Source organism: Acyrthosiphon pisum, chromosome A1 (assembly GCF_005508785.2).
Source record: "Acyrthosiphon pisum isolate AL4f chromosome A1, pea_aphid_22Mar2018_4r6ur, whole genome shotgun sequence".
Taxonomy (NCBI): Eukaryota; Metazoa; Arthropoda; class Insecta; order Hemiptera; family Aphididae; genus Acyrthosiphon; species Acyrthosiphon pisum.
Genome location: NC_042494.1, coordinates 103,315,326 through 103,336,264, shown reverse-complemented (window position 1 = coordinate 103,336,264; position 20,939 = coordinate 103,315,326). Strand labels below are relative to the sequence as shown.

Here is a 20,939-nt window from a genome sequence, read left to right as displayed (position 1 = left end):
GCGCGTGGCAGTCAAGTAGCGTTGCGCGCATGCGCATAAACGTAAAATCGTAAACTTTGAAAGGCTATAACTTCTAAAATAATAGTTTCCGGTAAAAAAAATTACACCATCGTTTTAAGCAGAAAAAAACAAGTCTTTTGAAAAAAAAAATTTTGAAAATCGTGAGGGGGTTGGTAAAGTAGACTTTAGCCAAACGCTCAAACTTATTATGTAAGTTATGGTTAAACATTTTTTTTTTAATTAGTTAATTTTACGATGTAGACAATGCGGTGAGGACCACACCGATTACTTCCTAGTTCCGATCTTTGATTAAGAGGATGTGCTAGCGCACTACTTGTTTTCTCTCTCTAGCCCACGTACAACATAGACAAAACGCATTTACGCAGAATAATTTTTTCTATGTTTTTATGTAACCTTCAATTAAAATCACCCATTACAAAAAAGATAGAGAATAATATTTTTGAGGGAATGACATATCGATTTGTCTAAATATTATCTCAAAACAATTTAAACGTAATTTAAATTTACAACATTTTTTTGTTTATTTTGAATACAAGTTGAATCATGGGCGTGCGCACGGGTTGTGCAGGGTATGCAAATGCACCACCTGCGGCTTTATGGTGTTTGTTACAGAAACAAATTGTTTATTTAATTATGTAACTAATTATACATTTTTAATACTTTTCAACTTTTGGATTTTGGAATAAATCAATATTGAAAAATTATAAGTAAATGCTATTCGAAATTTTTTCTTATCAATTATCGTACTTACATCTGCATTTATAGTAACCACGGTTGTAGTTCAGTTTCTATAATTGCGGACCGTGGTAAATTCATAGAATATAATATTGTTGGTAAGTTGTGTTGAGATCGCACGTGTGATATAGATAATGTAAGAATTAAAGCCATTGATATATACAACAACTAGATAGCCGTCTTTGTACTACGGTGGTGGCCGATATTGAAGTCAGCCGCCATTTATAAAGCAGGCAATGTTTACATTTATTTTACATTTATTTATATACATATATATTTATCTATACATATACAGGGTGTCCCGTGAGGATTTACTCATTGCGATATCTCCTGAAATAATAGAGATATCGTAATTCTGTTTTCTTATTAAGACTCACAGAGGTAAGCACTAAAAATAACTAATTTTTTATTTTTTTTTATGTTTTGGTAAAAATGTTAAAAAAAATACTGAAGATTGCCATTTTGTAGAGTTAATTTTTCTGAAAATATTGACGTTTCAACATTTTAATTTCATTAATTTCCTGATTTTTAATAATTTTTTTAATTAATAAGTAAAACGGCAAAAAACCGGTTTTTGTCCGGGCGGCGAGTCCCCCTCTACGGCTAATAGGTAAATCCTCACGGGACACCCTGTATACTATGATAATATTATTTTGTAAACATTGCCTGCTTTGTAAATGGCGGCCGACTTCCATGACAAGAAGGAGACGGCTATCTAGTTTGTTGTATATATCTGTGGTTAAAGCAAAAGGTCTTGTTCATCAAATGAAGAGTTTCCATTTTATTTTTTCATTAACAATCTTAAAACCTATAATGGTTCAAATACGTATTGTAAGTGCAAGTTTACAATCGCCAAATTTGGATCTTCTTACTGTCGTACTATTAATAAATGGTCTAAAAAATGCATTAACCAAGTTTAGATCTGATGACAATTATTTCACAAGTTTGTATAAAAAAGTTTTAGAAGTCTGTAATGAACACAATATAGAAATTTCAAGTGTTAAAAAACGAAAAATATCAAAAAAAATTAACGACAGCAATACACAGTACATCAGCACTGACAAAAAGAGTGAAATTAAACACTTTGTTTATTTTGTAGTTTTGGATGATTTGTTAAATGGAATTCAAGAACGTTTCAGTCAGGAAACGTTGACTCTTATCACTGCATTTGGTCATCTTATAAATTTTGAACTGAGTAAATCAGATACCTATAACAACACTCAACTACATTTGATTTGAGTGCCTTAGATATTGAAGGAGAGTATAATATTTTGAAATCACTACCAGATTTTAACCAGGGGTCTTCTACTATGGTAATTCATAATTGGCTAGACAAGTAAAAAAAAAATGACTTATCTAAAAGTTTCCCAAACATTTTTAAAACTCTATCACTTTTTGTCACAATTCCGGTTACTAGTTGTAGCTGTGAAACAGTGTTTTCAAAATTAAGTTTAGTCAAGAATAAATTGAGGAATAAAATGTTACAAGAACGTCTTGAGTGTTTATTAATGATATTTTTAGAACAAGAAATGGCTACAAATTTAGATTATGAAGAAATCATCGAAGAATTTAAAATCTTAACTCCTGCCATACGTTGTCTTGAACTTTAGTTCCTATTAAATTGTATTATCCTCTGACCTATATTATAACTATAATTAAATTATTAATAAATGATATTGGTTATTTTATTATTTTTTTATGATGAATAATGATGGTTATATTCTTGTATAATATGTGTGAAGGTTCTCATTGTTTTAAAAATATACAAAATAAAGTAAAAAATTATTTCAAGTGAAATCGCACCAAATATTTCTAATATTATAGGTTTAGGAAAACATTTTAGGAAAACATTTTAGATGATAGTAAAAATAATAGAGCTACCTATAAATAGTAAAAATGAAATGCACCACTTGCAAGCAATGTCTGCGCACGCCTATGAGTTGAATACAAAGTCAAATAACAATAAAATATAAAATCGATGTCATTCCCTCGAAAATATTATTCCCTATCTTTTTTGTAATGGGTGATTTTACATAAAGCATAGAAAAAATGATTCTGGGGCCTGGAGCGTATAAGGAGTAAAAACTAGGCATTTTATATTTCTGTTTATCTGAGTCTTGTGTATGTGTTATAAGTAGATGAACATTAGTGAGTGTAATTCGTAGTACCGATCACGTTGTATAAGGGCATCATAATACGTCTGTCATTTTACTAACGCGCATACACATGTCACCATTTATTGCTTTATAAAATGACAAACATTTTTTTTTCAAAAAATACTACCTCTGACTTCCATCACTACGTTCAGTAGGATGTTCCGATTTTAATTTTGAAAACAGATTTGAATTCTCTTCTAAATTTACTATGGTCTATGCTTTAAATGTCGTTCATTTTTCATATTCTATATCAATGTATTTAAATTTGAATTATTAATATGATCTATTTTTACTCTTTTTGTTAGTAAATTTCTAAGTAAAAAAAAATAAAAATCAGAAAAATAAAATTGTCAAAGCATAGATAATTTAGTGACAAATTCAAATTTGCTTTCAAAATTAATATCGGAACATTATATGGGCGTAGTGATTGAAGTCGTGAGGTATGTTTTCGACCGAAAATAAATCACGCTCCAGCCCCCTTAAGGGTGTCGGTGCCAGTATTTCTAATTTTCGAAATTTCTATGCTATTTGAATATTATGTTTTATATTTTAGTTATTGTCTTAATTATAATACTTTTCCACTAATCTACAGCTCGATACTTATTTAGACGGGGTCGATACGGTGTATTATATCAACGAAAATGACTTCACGCCCTGTAGAATTGTCGGATTTCGTTATTTTTTTTTTTTATCTGAAAGATGAGAAGTTTCTACAGGTCGGATCAAAGCTTGATTTTTTTATTTTACTTTGAATAGTAGTAGAAAAATACGTTTGAAAAAGGACAAATATTATGCATTTTTCAAATGTATATTCCAGTTTCTATAAATATAGTTTTCAAAATCAGGCTTTGATCCGACCTACAAAATGTTCTCTACTTTAAGATAAAAAAAAAAATTAACAAAATCCGACAATTCTACAGGTCATGAGAGTTTTTCCTGTAAGACATGTTTTGTACCAAAAAACGCACCGGCACCGACACCTTTAATGAGTTTTGTCTATGTGGCGCATGGGCCAGAGAGAGAAAACAAAGTGTGCTGACATCTTCTTAAAACATTTTTGAGTCTTTATTCTACGGCATTGGCCGCCAGCAACACTGAGAAGATCGTTTCTTTAAATAATTGTGTGTAGCGGTATACATACGCATTTAAGCTTAGGAACAAATGTAGCTTACTTCCCAAGCTATTTTTTTGTAAATGTTAGTATTATTATGGTCAATACTTAATACGTTGACGAAATCAGAATTTTTACACCGTATTATCTACATTGTTAAATACACTAATTAAAATATTTTTATTTTTTTTTTTTAAGACTCAAGAGTTAAATGACACGACGCCTCCCCCTCCCCCTATAAATCCACTGCTTATCTATTTGATATAGATGTGCACTTTTAGTCAGGGCTTGAAACCGATTGAAATAATTTCGGTTTCGATTTTGTATACCGGTTTTGAAATTTTACGATTTCGGTTTCAACTTAACAATACCGGTATTAAGAAATTTCGGTTTCTAAATGTTTCGGTTTCAACTTAGCAAACCGGTATTAAGAAATTTCGGTTTTGTATACCGGTTTCTAAAGTATTTTCAGGGGGTTATGTCGTCTATACAACTATCATTCTTTGTTCCGTATTGTCAATTGTCATATGACATATATTATATAGTATTTGCTAGTAACATTAATTGATGTCATTACTACTTATAAAGCAACTAATAATTTTGCGAATAATGAAATGTTTATCAACAAAATTAATTATCTCAATTTTATTATAATTATTAATTATGCGTATTAATGGAATTTACGTATTTAAAAACACGTCAGTTAAAAAAAAAAGTAACGGTTTCCAATTTTTTCAGATTTTGATTTTGAATTTAATACCGGTTTCCAATTTCTTACGGTTTCGATTTTGAAAACGGTTTCAAGCCCTGCTTTTTGTAATACTTTGATGTTCAAAACTCATACTGAAAATACAAGACGTGTGCTTGTGTGCAAAATACAAATAACATTAAGGGGATTCAATACCGTGATTTTCTGTGATGCACGTGTGACATAGTATTTTATACGTGTTTTTTGACAAACATACCAATAATTGATCTAATGAAGCGATAAAAATTCTGAAAACAGATTTGAATTTGTCGTGGAGTCTACTTGAAATTGACTTTACGACATTTTTGATATAATCCCCCAAATTCCTAAAAATGTCATATTTAAATTTTCGGAGAAATTGAAATGAAAAAATTAAAAATGTGGGAAAAACTTTCCCGGAAAGTCGATTTCAAGTAGGCTTGACAACAAATTCAAATCTGTTTTTAGAATTCTTATCGCTTCATTAAAATTTATCAAATGGTATGTTTGTCAAAAAATGTCTAAAATATGTCACGCGTGTGTAAGACAAATTCAGAAAATCACGGTATCGAATCCGGGTATACAATGCTCGTATTTAATTAAAATAAATTATAGCTGGTTTAGGCAAAATGCTATAAAAGTTAGATTTTAGTTTTTGAAAAACTCCCTGCACCAAAATGTAATCTGTGATAAAAAACATTAAACAATAAAATTAATCAGTTCCTGATGTACAGGATAGAAGTTTAAGAATAAAACTATTATACAGTTTCCATACTCCGTGTCTACAATTTTCTTGTTAAACACCAAACTAAATAATATTTTGTAGGTAAATCGATTTCACTAATATTATTAATGACCACCTAACCCACAATAGAATAGTTAAATATTTTCAACTATTTAGTTTATTATTGTGGTTAACCACACGGTTTACAGAGACTACACAGTGTAATGGCAACTGAATAGTAGGTATTATTTATATGACTTGTACTATACCTACCACACAATGTCGAGTTCAGTTTTTCAGTTATTTTAGAGCCGTTCTTACAATGTCCAGTAAAGTGTCGGTTAACACCAAACGACTTATAACAGATTTTAATACCTGCAGAATCCGGCCAGTTAAGTGTTGGTCAGCTTTTACCAGACATTGTAAGAACGGCCCTAAGTGTGATATATTCATTATATGTAATATCATAAAATAGTCCAATGATTTATCATTTAGTGTTCAATTTACATGTATTTAGATTTATTAAATAATAAATCTTTTTCACATCCATGTATACTTGGATACATATTTTGATTATAGAAGCAAAATGTAAAAAATAATATGATATATTATTATAAAATAACCATCATATATTAACTAAAAAATAAATAAATAATCATTTTACAAATTCTCATTAGGAATAGAATTATTAAAAAGTTTAATACTATTAGAAATATTTGTCTTTAAGATGAATTTCATGACTTAAAAATATCTTTTTTGAACAAAATATAAATGTATTTAAATACACATTATCTTTTTTTTTAAATTTTAAGAGTAATTATATCATACTTACTTTTACTAATATTATTACGCTTAACAAAATTCAATAAGTTGCAGTAATACCTATAATAATTGGGTTTAGTATTCACTACTCATATTTTTTAAATGATTATTAACTTTGTAGTTCATAATTTTTATTTGAGTCGAGGCAATTGTGTAATCTATAGCATATTTTTGGTATTAACATAAATCAACACTAAGTTTACAATACATTTAGAACATCATATAAAAGTTGAAAAATATTTTAAACAGTATTAAAATAACCCTAATAATATAATTTAAGACACGTAAGTCAAATATTTCATATATTGTAATTTAATTATCATCATACCTAACTGTATATTATATTATTGGAAAGAGACTTCAAAAATATAATATAATTTTATAAAAAAAAAAGCAATTAAAGTAGTGTATAAGATGAACAAACATGACCATTATTTCTAAATTTAACGAATGGCAATTAATCCAGACTCGATCAATTTTTGGATCTTACTAGCAATATCTGGATTTTTCAAATGGCTAAAAAAAATAAAAATATTAATTTAAGTACAAAACTCATTAGTATGTATTATTTACTATTAATTCACTTACTCGCTTAAAGCTTTAGGGTCATTTTGCATTTGTTCAAGTATAAGACGCATTGCAGGGTCTCTAATAATATCTTGAACTTCGGGATCAGCCATCGCACGCTTGCGCATTTCTTCAGGATCTGAATTTGCAGCTATAGAACATGACCGGTAACCTTCCAAAGCTTCCTACAATAATATTTGTACATAATATCGTAAACATGAATTGATCAAAACAAATCCATTAACTTACAGTGTTAGATGAATCTATTTCCAACGCTTTTTGATATGCTGTTAATGCTTTAGAAGATTGTTGCATACCTTGTAAAATTTTACCTTTTCTTATCCATCCTTTTACTATAATATATTATAAAAATAAAATGCTATCATAATTATAAAATTAAATATTTTTATTATTTAAAAAAAAAAATATGCTTACAGAATTTTGGATCCAATTCCACACATTTTTCACAGTCTTTTAAACCAAGGTCAAAAGCAGCTAATTTTGTATAGCAAGCAGCCCGATTACTATAATATTTAGGTTCATCGGGGTTACGCATAATTGCTTCACTATAAAATTTAACCGCATCGGCAAATTGACCTTAAACAAAAAAAATTGAATTATGTCTATTTTTTTTTCCCACAAGTTATAATATGAAAATAAAACTATTAAAGTATTATATATATTCAATCTTAAATTGTTACCTATACATATATTTTGCACTATTATTTAAGTAATAAGGGAGTTAGAAGGGCACCCTTTTTAAAGAATTTTCTATAAGCAATTATTACAATAATAATAACTAATGGCCATAGTCTGGGCTTAAGATCAATAAAAAAAAAAATTTAGAATTATCAGATTTTAATATTTTATTAAAATATTTGAGATCATTGGTTTTTTCCTAGGTTGATTTTTGAATAATTTTCATCTCCTTAAAAAACACCGAAGTCAATAATCAATATTTGAGAAATAAAAACAAGATTTTAACTTAACGTTAATTGAAATATGAAAAATGTATTGCCACAATGTAGGGGAGTGTTGTACCTTGGGACCATTTTCATTAAATGTCCCCTAATAGTTAATATTTCACCTTAATGCATATTACAAATATTGTAGATATAATAAATCTATAAATGCGTATTTTTTTAAAAATCCTAAATCAACTGCTTTCTGAGATAATTTTATATTTTTAAAAAATAAAAAAATGGTCCAATGTACACGTATAATGTATCTTGGAATTTACATTGAAATATACATAGAAATATAAAAATAATTTTTAAATATATTGCTTAAAAAATTATAAATTACCTAACCGATTCAGTATATAGATAATATATAACCAATAAATCTTAGGAAGATGATTGAAAATATTGTTCAATTTTTTTATCATTAAAATTCATGATTTGGTCCAAAGTACATGCATACCAATTTGGAAAGAATGTGATTTTTTGGATCTTAAAATACATGAATTGGTTAGGTACAATTATTGTATATAATATAGAAATATTACGAGAACAAATTTATTTTATGAATATAAAACTATGAAATATGATACATAAAAAAAACTGTAAGGGCCGATGGCACACGTCCGTGATTTTACCATTGCGGCATCTTATTTTAAATTACATACGGACGTGTAAATTGGGCCTAAATATAAACTTTATTAGTGTCTTATCTTTATTGGCTCCGATACCAACATTCTATGTCATTTATCAAAAAATAAAAATAAAAATAAAATACCTATTTAGACCATGCCTTATTCATGTTCTTGCTTTTCTGCAGTACGTACATTTGCGAACAATTGTTTTCAAGAATGAAAAACACAAAGAGTAAGAATCGGTCCACTATATCAGACAAGCACCTTAGTTATTTAAGGATTGCCACAACTTCAATTGATCCAGATATTGATTCATTATTTTCACAAAAAAAGCAATTTCAAATTTCACATTAAATAAAACTTATGACTTTTAACTTTTTTAAAACAAAACTTTTTTTTATTTTAAATAAATATACTTTTCTGTGTAATTATAATTGAATATTAATACTTGTTAAAATATTTCTACTTATTTTTCGCTGTTGTAAAATTCTAAAAAAATGTATTGTATTAAAGAATATAATTTAATCATTAAATTTGAATGTATTATTATTTTAAAATAAGTATGTGGCCCACAACAACTTCTACCCATATGATGTGGCCCAGTCTTCACAAAAGGTTGGACACCCCTGGATTACACCATTAAATTCTATTAAATATTTAACGTAAAATTTTACTATCCCTAAGAACTTCCATCACAAATTTAAACGTTGAAAATAAAATTTAAAAAACCAAAAATTATTATTTTGATAAGCTAAATTAAATTTTTATAATAAATTCATCAGCGATTTTATTGTTCTAACTGTGGATATATTTCAATGACGTAGAACTAGTGACTATAATTTCCTCCATGAATTAATTCTTTACTTCTATTATCCATACTGATTCTTTTTTTGAACATTATTAAAAATAAGAATAATAAATGCATTATTTTATTATTATTCTTTGTTGAAAGCAGTACTGTGCAATGGACGAAAACTTGTAGTTTCTTCCCAATATAGCACAAAACGGCTACAGCCCACTTATATTCTATCCTACGAGAAAATAATCAGTCCGCCGATCGATTCTGTCAATGCCCCGCTCCCCCATCAACTACCCGGTGTTAGCGTAACGTGGTTCTAGAAGCACCAATTGAATCATTTGTGATGCATGAAAAGTGATTAATCTCTCATGGGACAAAGTATAGTTACTACTAATTACTCTAATGTGGGGACAAGGTTTACAGTGTAGTCATGAAACTTTTGACGAAGCGCCCGTAATTTCTGACAGTTGTATACATGAAGTAATATTATTCTTCGTTGAATAAAGTATAAGAATAAAATACCTAATTAAATGCTTTTATAAAGAATTTTTTTAATATAAATGTTATTATAAAACAAATAATCATAAATTAATAATGTATATAGTTAAATAATCATTTATAAGTAAATTAAAGGCTTATCACACAATATCTTTCAACGTCAAATGGTGTGACCATAAGGAAAACCAGAAAAAACCCGTACCAAGAAATAATCATGATAGTTATTGGTTCCTTCGATTTTGAAAGAACCAAGACATGGAACCAACCAATCCCTATATAGTATATTTTAATTAAGGCAATTTTTAATTTTCCAGAAGTTATTTATTTTATTCCAAGGTAATACACAATGATTATTAATTATTAGGCTTCTTCAACGATATCGATATTTCGAGCTTTTTTTCGGAAATTTAGCTATCGATAATCGTAATATATCGTTAATCGTAATATATCGATAATCAATGTACAGCAATCTGAACTGATTTTAATGCCAAAGCCTTTGAATAATATATTTTAAAATAATTAATTGTGTAATTAATATTTACAATTATGATAGTCATAGAGATATCGGAATAGCCATACTTTTTCAGGCAAAAAGGTATAAATATTATATTTTTGTGTACTGATTACAGTACCCCTTAACGTATCATACAACTATGAAATAATTACCTTTATTGAAAAATTCATTTCCTTTTTCTTTAGCTTCTTCAGCTTTTACTGGGTCCACATATGCTTTGCGATCTTGTTCTTTTATTTTTTTCTCTAGTTCAGAAATAATAGTCCTTACTTCTGGAGTTCTGTGTTCAGACATTGATTTTTGAAAATATGTTTTTGCACTTTTGTAGTCCTAAATATAAAAGTAATATATAGTATTGAAAAATATATGTGAAAGATAAAAAATTTCTAACCTCAAGTTTTTTATAAGCATTTCCAATTCTAGAAAAAGCTTTGGCAATTAATTTGAAGTCTGCTCTATTTTCTCGTCCTACTTCAACTGCTTTTTCACATTGGTCAATGCATTTCTTATATTCTTTTTGTTCAAAGTAAACAGCTATACAAATTCAAGAGATAAACATTAATATAAAGTCAGTAATTATGGATATTTTATTTTACACAGTAAACAACTGTTGTTTTAACATTCCAGATTATAACCTAGCTAATCAGACCATGGTCGAAATAATCACACATATACTGTGTTTATTTTTTTATAAATCATGGATGTCCATATACATAGTTAATGTGTATGTCACATAATACATAGTTTATCATGTCTTATGTGACACATAAATTTACCACACAAACGGACATTATTTACAAATTTAGATAGTTAAGTAGTTTATCTTCAATATATTATCTTTTAGAAATGTTATTGAAGTTAACTACATATGGTTACTTATTTATTTATTTAACTATGTAAAGAAAAAAATATTACCAATAGCTTAATCGTGTTTGTATATTACTGAGATATTAGTGACAAACTAATAACATAGGTACAGTAACTGAGTAACATATGTTCACAAAATTGTGACAGACACAAGCAATGTAGAATATTGATTGAAATTTCTAAAAATAAATCCTAAATTGTTATTGCCCTACCACTAAGCAGCAAAAATTCTAAAAAATTAAGTTTCTCTATATCTTAAATTTAAATAAATATAGTATGTGATTTATATTTTATGGACAAAGGATAAATGTTTCTCATAATATTTGAAATTGTATTTTATTATAATGTTAGTAGGTATGTGTTTGGTTTGTCGCTATCATGTATGTACCTATCTTAGTTGTATGAAACAATGTCTTTCATACTTCAAAAATATAGCGCAATTGAAAAATCACAGAGCTACTAACAATGTACTATAGTATAAACTACCACTTTAGAGTTTAGATAACATTATGGTGTAAAATTAAAAATGTGTTGCGATTTTAAAAATAAATTTTTATTAATTGGAGCATCTTACCAGCAACATTGTTGTAAAATGTCATGTTTGTAGGCTCTAACTCAATAGCTTTATTGTAATGTACAAGAGCTGCTTCAAAGTTTTTCTGTTTGTATTGTTCATTACCCAAGTCTTTTTCTTTTTTAGCCTAAACAAAAAACATATATACAACTATAAAAAAAATAAAAATAAAAATGCCATGACAGTTGTACACTTATGTGTGAACATTAAAAAATATAATATAAGTGTTGGTACTATAAAAGCTTAAAAATATTATAGGTATATAGGTATGGAGTATTAATGCTATTTATAAATTATAATTAATTTTATGATGTAAATGATCTAATACACTATCACTATTTTCTAATTTTTATAATAATAGGTACCAAAATTAAATATAGATCATAATATACTAATTAAACAATTTATCCAGGAGTAACTTTTTAACAGCCCTGCTTCTCTTGTTTTACAGTAATTTTAAAACTAATACTACAAATTACTAACTAAAAATTAACTTATTTGTGTGAGGATAGAATCCACACTATACAAAAGTTTTAACCTCTGAAGATAAATGCTTAAATGATATCATTATTACCTCTTTTTGTTCTTCTGTTAAACTTTCATCTTCGGATTTTTCCGGAGGTGGAGGTGTTGGTTCCCTTTTTTGTTTTGGAGGAGGTGGTGGTGATGGTTCAGTATCCATTTTATCATCTTCTCCCATTAAATTAATACCCATCATTACACTTAATGCAGCCGATATTCTAGGATCTTGCATATTCATGCTATAGTTGGAAAATTTAATTTAAAAAATAATACTTATCATTAACTGTAGATAATTTAGTTCCCTAAACCATAAATTACTGATACAACCAATAATAATTACTCAAATAGTAAAAATACTTTTTCAGATAAATCTATATATATAAAAATGTAATGTTGTTTGTTAGTCTCGCAAAAACTCAAGAACGGATTTAGCTCATTTTGGTCTTAAATTATTCCAGAGAAGTCCAGAGAAGTTTTAAGTCCAGAGAAGTTTTAAAAGTTGAGTGAGTATGAAAATGTTTGGAATTAATTTTTTAATATTAAATTTAAATTTGCATGGTATATTATTTCAGATATTCCTGTGACCGACCGCGATAGTAGGTTTCCAGCTACCTGTAACCTGATCTTTTTTTCTTTTGTGTGAGTTTTATCATCAGCAGCGTGTAGGTATGAATTGTTCCGAGAAGTAAAACTTGATAATTTATCTATGTTACAATCTATATATATTCCGAAATACTCAACCGATTTGATATATTACCTATATCACTGGGATGTGCGAGATACGTGTGCCATGTACGATACACGAATATGACCCATTATGTTTATCTGTTATGAATTATCAAATTGTTTTTAAGATGATCAAAATAATCAGAGGGTTTTTACGAAAGAAAATTTTAGGAAAACCCACCGGAAAAGTAGGAAATCTGGATTTATAAAATACAACAGTGGCGTAACAGTGTATTATATATTGGTTGCTATTGGTTAATCGGGCATGTTTGTTGATTTGTATTATAATTTTTTGTCAATATATATATATATAAAATATATAAATTAATGTTTGTGTGTAGATTTAACCTCTGGGAAGAAAGACAGACTAATTTAGGAATGGTTAAATTTGATATTTTTTTATTCATCTGATATTAGTAGTTATGTTAGGTTAATATTTTGTATTAATTGATTATATTAATCTACCATTGGTGGAATACGACAAACTTGGTATAACTTTGATACTTTAGAGTTAAATCATATACCTACGTACAAACAACAATGGGTCTGCGATCTACCGTACGTAGAATCTACCTGATAATATACTGCTGCAAATCAGAATTTTTATTCCGGGACACAGAAAAGTTAAGATAAATTTTGAACACCATACATCGAATATTAAATAATGAATTGAAAAAAGTTTGAGTCAAATAGAGTTGGTACATTTAACGGGCAACAAAGTGCACGGGATCAGCTAGTAGATTTATAAAAATAATTATTTTAATATAATAAGACATTAGAGCTAATAAGTAATAAGTAAGAACTAAGAACACATTATGAAGGTACAGCCAAGCCCGTTTAATTATGAGGAGGTCCAAAAGGTCCAAAAAAAGTCCCCCTCAAAAAAAAAAAAATTCTGCAGTATTTTACAAATGTTTAAAATAAATGGTCATAAATGGTCGTCATAAATCTTGTAATAATTTCATATTTAACCAAATCTCAAAAATTAAATTTAGTATTGACTAAAATTACGTCATATTTTGAACCCTCCCGTTGAAAAATTATGTAGATTCTACCAGTATGGACAGTATGTAGTACCTATGGTGAGTACTTAGTACAATTTTATTAATACTACGATAAGTCGATACCTGATACAATAAGTATACTTAAAGTTTATTATATATAGTTTAAAGTTTGAACCATATTATAATGCGTACTTACTGCATTTAATTGGAAAGAAATTATAAATAATAATTCAACAATTATATATTTTCAACAAGTAAGGTGTATGAACAAGTTTGTTATCATATCTATGGCCATTAGCTGTATTGGTTTTGTACGTTTTTAATGTCGGTAGGGGGGGGGCACGTGTGTGTTGGGTTTTGGCAGAATCTTTGATTTGGCACCCGTAGGTATCTGCCATGCCCGGGAGGGGGATGGGCGGCACTTGTTCTCCGGACACCGATATTTGCCCTAAGAACAATGCCGCCTGTGACCAAGGAATCGAGCCGGCGTCGGCTGTGTCGCAACTGACGCCTTAGACTGCTCGGCCACTCCGTCCCCGTAATATTATTGGTATTGTTATTGATCAGTGATTACCTATGTATAATCAATCGTATTGTGTTAGCATAACATTTACAGTTAATTTGTTTTTCCAGAGAATTATTTAAATAAAATAGGAAAACAAAATTAAAATCTATTTTTTAATGTTTCTGTGTAGACCTTACTACCAATTATTAGTGATTGTTTAATAATAATGTATACGCTGTTATGTATATACCAAACATTTTTAAGAGTGAATCTAACTACAACTACCCTTCAAAACGCCAACACTACATTCTATTTAGAATAAGAACAGACCAGGCAACAGACAAGACACTTCATTGTTCGCACATCCATTCCCATACATATTGACTAAGACCGATTAATTAACAAATCGGCCACCAGGCGTTCCGGCAGCGTCAAGTTCAGTTGCAATGCGGTCTGTTCTTATTCTGAATAGAGTATGATACCATTGATGGATTAAGACAGATTAAGATGATATTAAATTAGCTTATACATTTATCAATTAAGCTTATTGTTCAGTTCGGTAACAGATGGTCTATAAATGAATTTAGTTTTAAAAAAAGGTTAAGTATTTGATTATAAGCAAAATACTAGTTGTGTACTCCACAAAAAGTTGAAATTATTGTTGCTCTTAGAATATTTATAATATATAATTTAATGGGGGTAATGATTGAATGTTTAAACCCCAAAACTCTTATTATCAGTATGAGGAAATCATATAGTTAATTATATCAACTCACATTAACTTTTGAGGATCTTTCTGGCATTCCATTAGTAGACTCATGAACTGCTGATCATTAATCAAATCCTTAGTTCTGGGATCCTGTGCGAGTTTCAAAAAACTTTCTGTTGGAAACATATTATTGCCTCCAAAAGAAGGTTGAGATTGTTTCACTTCTCTCAAACCATCAAGCAACTGCTGATTAGTAGGGTCAAACTTTAAACCATCTCCGTATGCTTTGGCAGCATCATCTTTACGGCCCAAAAATGACAAGGCTGTTCCTTTTCTTGAATATCCCTACAATAATTTTAAAAAAATAATGGTTGAAATTAACCATTATAAATAATAATAATATTTAGTTTGACATACTTTGGGCCAATCTGGTTTTAAGGACACGGTCTTTTCAGCATCTTCCAACGCATTTTGGTATTTGCCTTGCTTTGCAAAGGCGGCAGATCTGTTACTAAAAAGTACATGGTTGTTGGGATCTAGCTCAATAGCTTTGGTGTAATGCTCAATAGCTTGTTCATAATTTCCGATTGCCAAGGCAGCATTACCTTTATCTTTCAAATCCAGCGCCTTAAACGATAAAAATGGTTTAACCACATGTATGAGCCAAAGTGGATATCTATTTTTTATAATAATGTAGGTATGCCCATTATAAATATATAATTATTGTCAATTTGTTTGTAAATAAAGTTATAATTTAAACACGAGTCTTAATTTGTGGGTAAGTTTAATTTATTAACAGCTATTATGCTTACCATAATTCAAAAGATAGTTGTTTCAGTTGATTCAATTTAAAACGTAATTAACTATGAATTTTGAATATGAAACTTTATAGAAACTATAATTATTAAATAGCTTGGTAAATACTATCTTAATATAACGTAGTTATGAATCACAGCACACGATGAAACGTTGCAACTTTAAATGATTTGAAAAACCAAAATGAATCAGACTCGAATTCTAAACAATCGGAGACCGGAGTCGAAGAATATTCTAGAAGTGTCGAGATTCAAGAAAAACAATCACCGGGCAGTGGTACCAACGTTTTGGCAGTCCAACAGTGAATTTACAGTGAATATTTGACGAGCGGATCACTGCGATCATAGAATATATTCCATGCTGCGATAGTTATTGGTTTGAGCATGCGCGTGCGGAACGTGGAACGATGTGCAGTGTTCAGCTCATAATTGTAGTGGGCACGGTTGTAGATCATAGCGGGGGTACGAAACTCCGTGAACTGGCCGAATCAGGCGATTGTGGCCTTGAACACGGTTCCAGGGAGGCGTGGCATACGTAAAATAGGGAATGGTAAACAAGCCGACCCCGCGTAACGTATCCCGTCATAGTCTTGGAACCGTTTTCATAATATTGGTAACCATGAGTCTAACATCATGTTGGTGTGTCTCATACAGCAATTTAATATTATTCAATATTATTATAACATTAAAATAACGAATTAATATTAGTATAACGTTATTATAATACTATTATAATATTATCATTACAAAATGCTGTCTGGGGTGGAACCGTTTTCATGTTTTTCGTAGGTTCAGATCATACTAGGTAACCAAGACCCCAATCAGCTGATCGAGTTTCGCTTCTATATTGTTCTGTGATCATAGATAATATAAGAATGGATAGGCCATACCATTGATTAAATATACAATGTATATTTAATCAATGGCCATACCACGATTTAAGATATCTTAAATCGTGGGCCATACTATCTTATCACACGTCGTGCATGAACGTTAAAAGGGGTCTCATAATAAAATAATGATAAGACCCCTTGCTAGAGTGAGAAACACCATATAAAAACTGGCTGTCTCTCATCTACATTCCAGCACGCAAACCCCTCGTATATTAATATAGGAATGGCCTATCCATTATTTTATTATCTACGATTATATTAAACCGTTGTGGTGGGCCACTGCATGAACATATATACTGTTAAGGACTGGCTACTGCTAGACTGGTGTGATTCGCTTATTGTCGCCAGTTCATTAATAATCCGCTAGGAGCGCTACGCATGCGTTCGCCCGTGAGGTATTCGTAAATATAACTCCTGTCGTGTACTCATAATACTAAAATTGAGTACAATAAAAATTATAAATTACTGTAAAATGTACTATATGAATTATACTTTTCATATATAAGAATTCTGTTGATTGGGGTGTTACCAATGGGTGACTTCCCCCCTCCCGCTTATCCTCCCCATCCAATTTACTCATTGTAATATATTATATTGTAATATTACAGATTGTAAATACAATTTTGTTCAATAAAAAAAAATAAAAAATAAAAAAATAATTCTGTTTGATACTTTTTAACTAGTGTTAATAGGAAAACATAAATAATATCATAGGTATTATATATTATACAGATAGTATATTAATATAATAATAATATTATAATAAAAACATACACAAAATACAACTTTTTTTTTTATATATTTAACAATTTTTATGTTAATGTGAATTTTGCTATCTTCTTTTTGTTCATATTTTCTTTTTGTGCTTCGGAATTATAGCTTTGCGAAAACTGTCGCATTCTCATATTTATATAATATTTGATAGTAAAAGCTATTATTTCTTCACTGTGTTGAAAACAAGGAAAATAAAGAGTGTCTTCTAACAGTTCGGTGAGTATTAGCTCTAAAACGTCTGCCATTTCACTATACTTGGAAAACAACTGTTCAATTTTGCATATAAAATTAAAAAAATTAATATTTGGGTGTATTAAGCCTCCTTTGGACTTTAAGTTAACTAGCCGTGCAACCGGTTCATATGAACACAAATTAATATTTTGTTTGATTGCAGATTGACATGTCACACATTTAAAATAGCGTAAAATTTGTTTACACAAATACCCTGTGACATAATATATTACACAATCGATTACAGGAGCTACAAAATAATTATGATCACTGGGTTTTATTATATCATCTAAGCTCCAGTCATCATGTTGAATTGCAAAGTCCAATTTTTCACGGATCGAATGTAATAATGGTTTGTTTTTTTCCGGATTATAATAAATTGTTTTGATACTATCAAGAGAGATTAAATTTTGAGAAGGTTTATTATTTTCTATGGTGCAGTTTCCTGATTTGGGAGGTTTCAATACACTGTAAACGGACAACATTTTGTATAATTGTAAAAAGGTTGGAGTAGCTGGATGGTCATTTGCACCTCCTGCTTGGCGAATTGTACCAAAAAAACGCTAAATAGGTAATAATTTAAACTTTAATAATGGTCATAATTTAGTATATTATATTTTTCTTACTTCCACATCATCTTGATTAATTTTTCCAGTAAGAATGTATTGTATACCATATTTTTCTTTTAAGTAAGTGCAAATTTCTAAAGTGGAAGTCAAAGTTACCCTTAGCCCTTCTGCAGTATTATTGGTAAGAAAGTGTTTTGGCTTTATTTTGTTATCAATAACACGCTGTTCCCATTCATTCAACCACTCCAGAGTATTTTGTAAAATCTGCAAAATAACATCAAAATAGTTTAATTCTATTGAATAAAAATATTTTAAGCATTTTAGCTAATGCAAATCAACACCAAATGCCAATTTAAATTAATAATTTGCTAGGATTGTATAAGCTGTTGGTACTCAAGCAAGCAAACTGCATATAGTTAAATTACCTATACCTATGGTTGTATAGAATAAAGATCATGATTAAAATTCAACTCATTAATTGTTAAATTAATATAAGACCTTATTAAACTTATTTAATAATCAAGCAATTAGTTATCACCAAAGTAAACTAATTTTAAGCATAAAGCCATTATTAGAGGAAAATATGCTCCTCCGAAACAATACAATTATTATTAAAATTATATTAATTTTGCTTACACATTTTGTACGGTTTAAGGTAGATCCGATCCATTGATGGCTGATTTAAAATTAAAATTAAAAAGGTAGTTAAATGGGCATATAGATTTTACTAACTTTTTAAATGTTTAATGGTAACTTAAAACATTAATTATCAATGCAAATTGACATAGATATCATATCACTGTAAAAGTTGTTTTTGTATATTTGAGATTATATCATGGGTTATTCAATATTTAGATATTTTAATATATTATTATAGCTGATTTGTTTTAATTTAAAAATTATTGATATTATATTATTAAAATTGTACCTGAAAAAAAATATTTTTTGAATCATTCACGGTAAATGTATCACCAATTATTATCATTTTGATAAAAAAAAAAATATAAATTATTTTACTTTATAATCATCACTATTTGGCGACACTCCTTCATTCTTTAGCTTTCGATTTAATGCATCAAACGCTGCATTCATTTTCAAGCAAAAATTCTCAGTTGCTGTAGAATCGCTTAACTGAGGACTATAAGAGCGATAAAACTCAAGGCTCTTTGCCATTGAGTTACTAAGAATCTATAACATAAAATAATCATTATTAGTTAAAAGAATAAATGTCTATAAAAATAAAATAATGAATAATAATGCTACCTGCACAGCAAGACGAACACGCATTTTTGCAGAACTGTTCAAAACTAAATGAGATGCAGATAATTTAGGACAAACTTTTAAATTCCCAGGATTCAGTTTATCCAAATTGTAAACATTTACAAAATGATCCCATTTTACTGGTGGTTCATTTTCATGAATCTAAAAATTTGAATTCTGGTTACTTTTTAATATATTTTGTTCCCTTTATCTGACATTGAACATTATTAAAAATGTTCACAGCGAATCTATAGTTTTAACTTTAATTTAAAAAAAACATGGATTTCAAAATTCATTTTGAAATATTCTCATCATTAAATTCTACTACTGGTCAGTTTACTATAATGTTTGAAATTAAAAATCTATTTAGATATTGGTATGAATAAATTAAATTAAATTTCTAATAACCAACATAGACCAGCCATTGTCATTTTTAACTTTTAAGTATTGCAATATATAGTTATATAAACTAAATTTTTGAATAAGAACCATTTATTATATAACTTAACATATTTTAACATTTTGTTAGTAATAAATATTTGGGTTATCAACCTCCTGTAAGCAATAAAGCTTGTGTTTGAGATTGAGAATTATAATACTTATTTTTAGTGGAATTTGCTCTTAGATATTAAAATATATCAACAAAACAACAAACCTTGAGCTCTTTATTATTATAGAGCCTATTTCTGATATTCTTAAATAAATGTGGCGTATCAGAGAACACAAATATTTTCCGTTTTTCATCTGTTGGGTGCTCAAACCAATTTTTAACTTTATTAATTTTTCCACATATTCCCATTTCGCTCCAAAATTTCCGATTTGGGGCTGCCCCGTCACATACAATTCCATGGATAAACGCTCCTGCTTTTTCGAGTACTGTGATAGCTTTTATTACTAACTGAGTTAGTACTACACCTTTAGTCGGTCCCTTTGATGCAAAAACACCAACGGGTTGGGCATAATTATCTTCTAATGGTATGAACATAAATACTAATCCATGATTTGCTTTATCACTGAAAGTTTTTCCTTTCTCACCTTCTTCACCAAAATCGACTAGACCTGTAAGGTATTCAATAATATGATAAAATAATATGAGAAAATACCAATTTTATCTGTGTTTCATTGTTTACCGGTATATGTAAGATTTGCCGAGTTAACTGCAATACTCTCGCGAGTGGAAATTTCATCAAACACGAGCAAACCATGGCGTTGAAATTCTTCT

The 20,939-nt window shown here is 28.9% G+C and overlaps 3 protein-coding genes across 4 annotated transcripts in view; 1 reads left to right on the top strand and 2 right to left on the bottom strand.

The window, feature by feature from the left end:
- Positions 1–2,388, top strand: part of LOC115033809 — a 3,742-nt gene extending 1,354 nt beyond the window's left edge. The window contains exon 2 of the mRNA XM_029487928.1: positions 1,508–2,388. Coding sequence (XP_029343788.1) covers positions 1,522–1,995 — 474 coding nt within the window. The 5' untranslated portion in view covers positions 1,508–1,521 and the 3' untranslated portion in view covers positions 1,996–2,388. The remainder of the gene's footprint in view (positions 1–1,507) is intronic.
- Positions 2,389–6,082: 3,694 nt separating this feature from the next.
- LOC100167947 (stress-induced-phosphoprotein 1) lies at positions 6,083–16,285 on the bottom strand. Its single transcript, XM_001950710.5, has 11 exons — positions 15,988–16,285; positions 15,593–15,802; positions 15,243–15,520; positions 12,284–12,470; positions 11,710–11,836; positions 10,660–10,802; positions 10,421–10,598; positions 7,299–7,460; positions 7,113–7,216; positions 6,885–7,048; positions 6,083–6,812 (listed from the first exon to the last, which is right to left on the bottom strand). The coding sequence occupies exons 1-11, from the start codon at positions 15,988–15,990 to the stop codon at positions 6,740–6,742; spliced, it is 1,629 nt and encodes a 542-aa protein (XP_001950745.1). The 5' UTR covers positions 15,991–16,285; the 3' UTR covers positions 6,083–6,739.
- Positions 16,286–17,677: 1,392 nt separating this feature from the next.
- Positions 17,678–19,289, bottom strand: LOC115033806. 2 transcript variants are annotated; one of them, XM_029487926.1, is made up of 3 exons: positions 19,094–19,289; positions 18,515–18,721; positions 17,685–18,451 (listed from the first exon to the last, which is right to left on the bottom strand). In XM_029487926.1, the coding sequence occupies exon 3, from the start codon at positions 18,371–18,373 to the stop codon at positions 17,696–17,698; it is 678 nt and encodes a 225-aa protein (XP_029343786.1). In that variant the 5' UTR covers positions 18,374–18,451; positions 18,515–18,721; positions 19,094–19,289; the 3' UTR covers positions 17,685–17,695. The 2 variants fall into 2 exon arrangements, with proteins under 2 accessions (XP_029343787.1, XP_029343786.1); XM_029487927.1 differs by lacking the exon at positions 19,094–19,289 and having other exon boundaries at positions 17,678–18,451.
- Between the last annotated feature and the right edge of the window lie 1,650 nt (positions 19,290–20,939).

Excerpts from the sequence above, each read along its gene's own strand:
- LOC100167947 (XM_001950710.5), bottom strand. Across the intron at positions 15,521-15,592 it reads TAAAACCAGATTGGCCCAAA|GGATATTCAAGAAAAGGAAC; the intron begins GTATGTCAAACT and ends AAATTATTGTAG. Across the intron at positions 10,803-11,709 it reads ATTTTACAACAATGTTGCTG|CTGTTTACTTTGAACAAAAA; the intron begins GTAAGATGCTCC and ends GAATTTGTATAG.
- LOC115033806 (XM_029487926.1), bottom strand. The coding sequence starts at position 18,373 with ATGTTGTCCGTTTACAGTGTATTGAAACCTCCCAAATCAGGAAACTGC.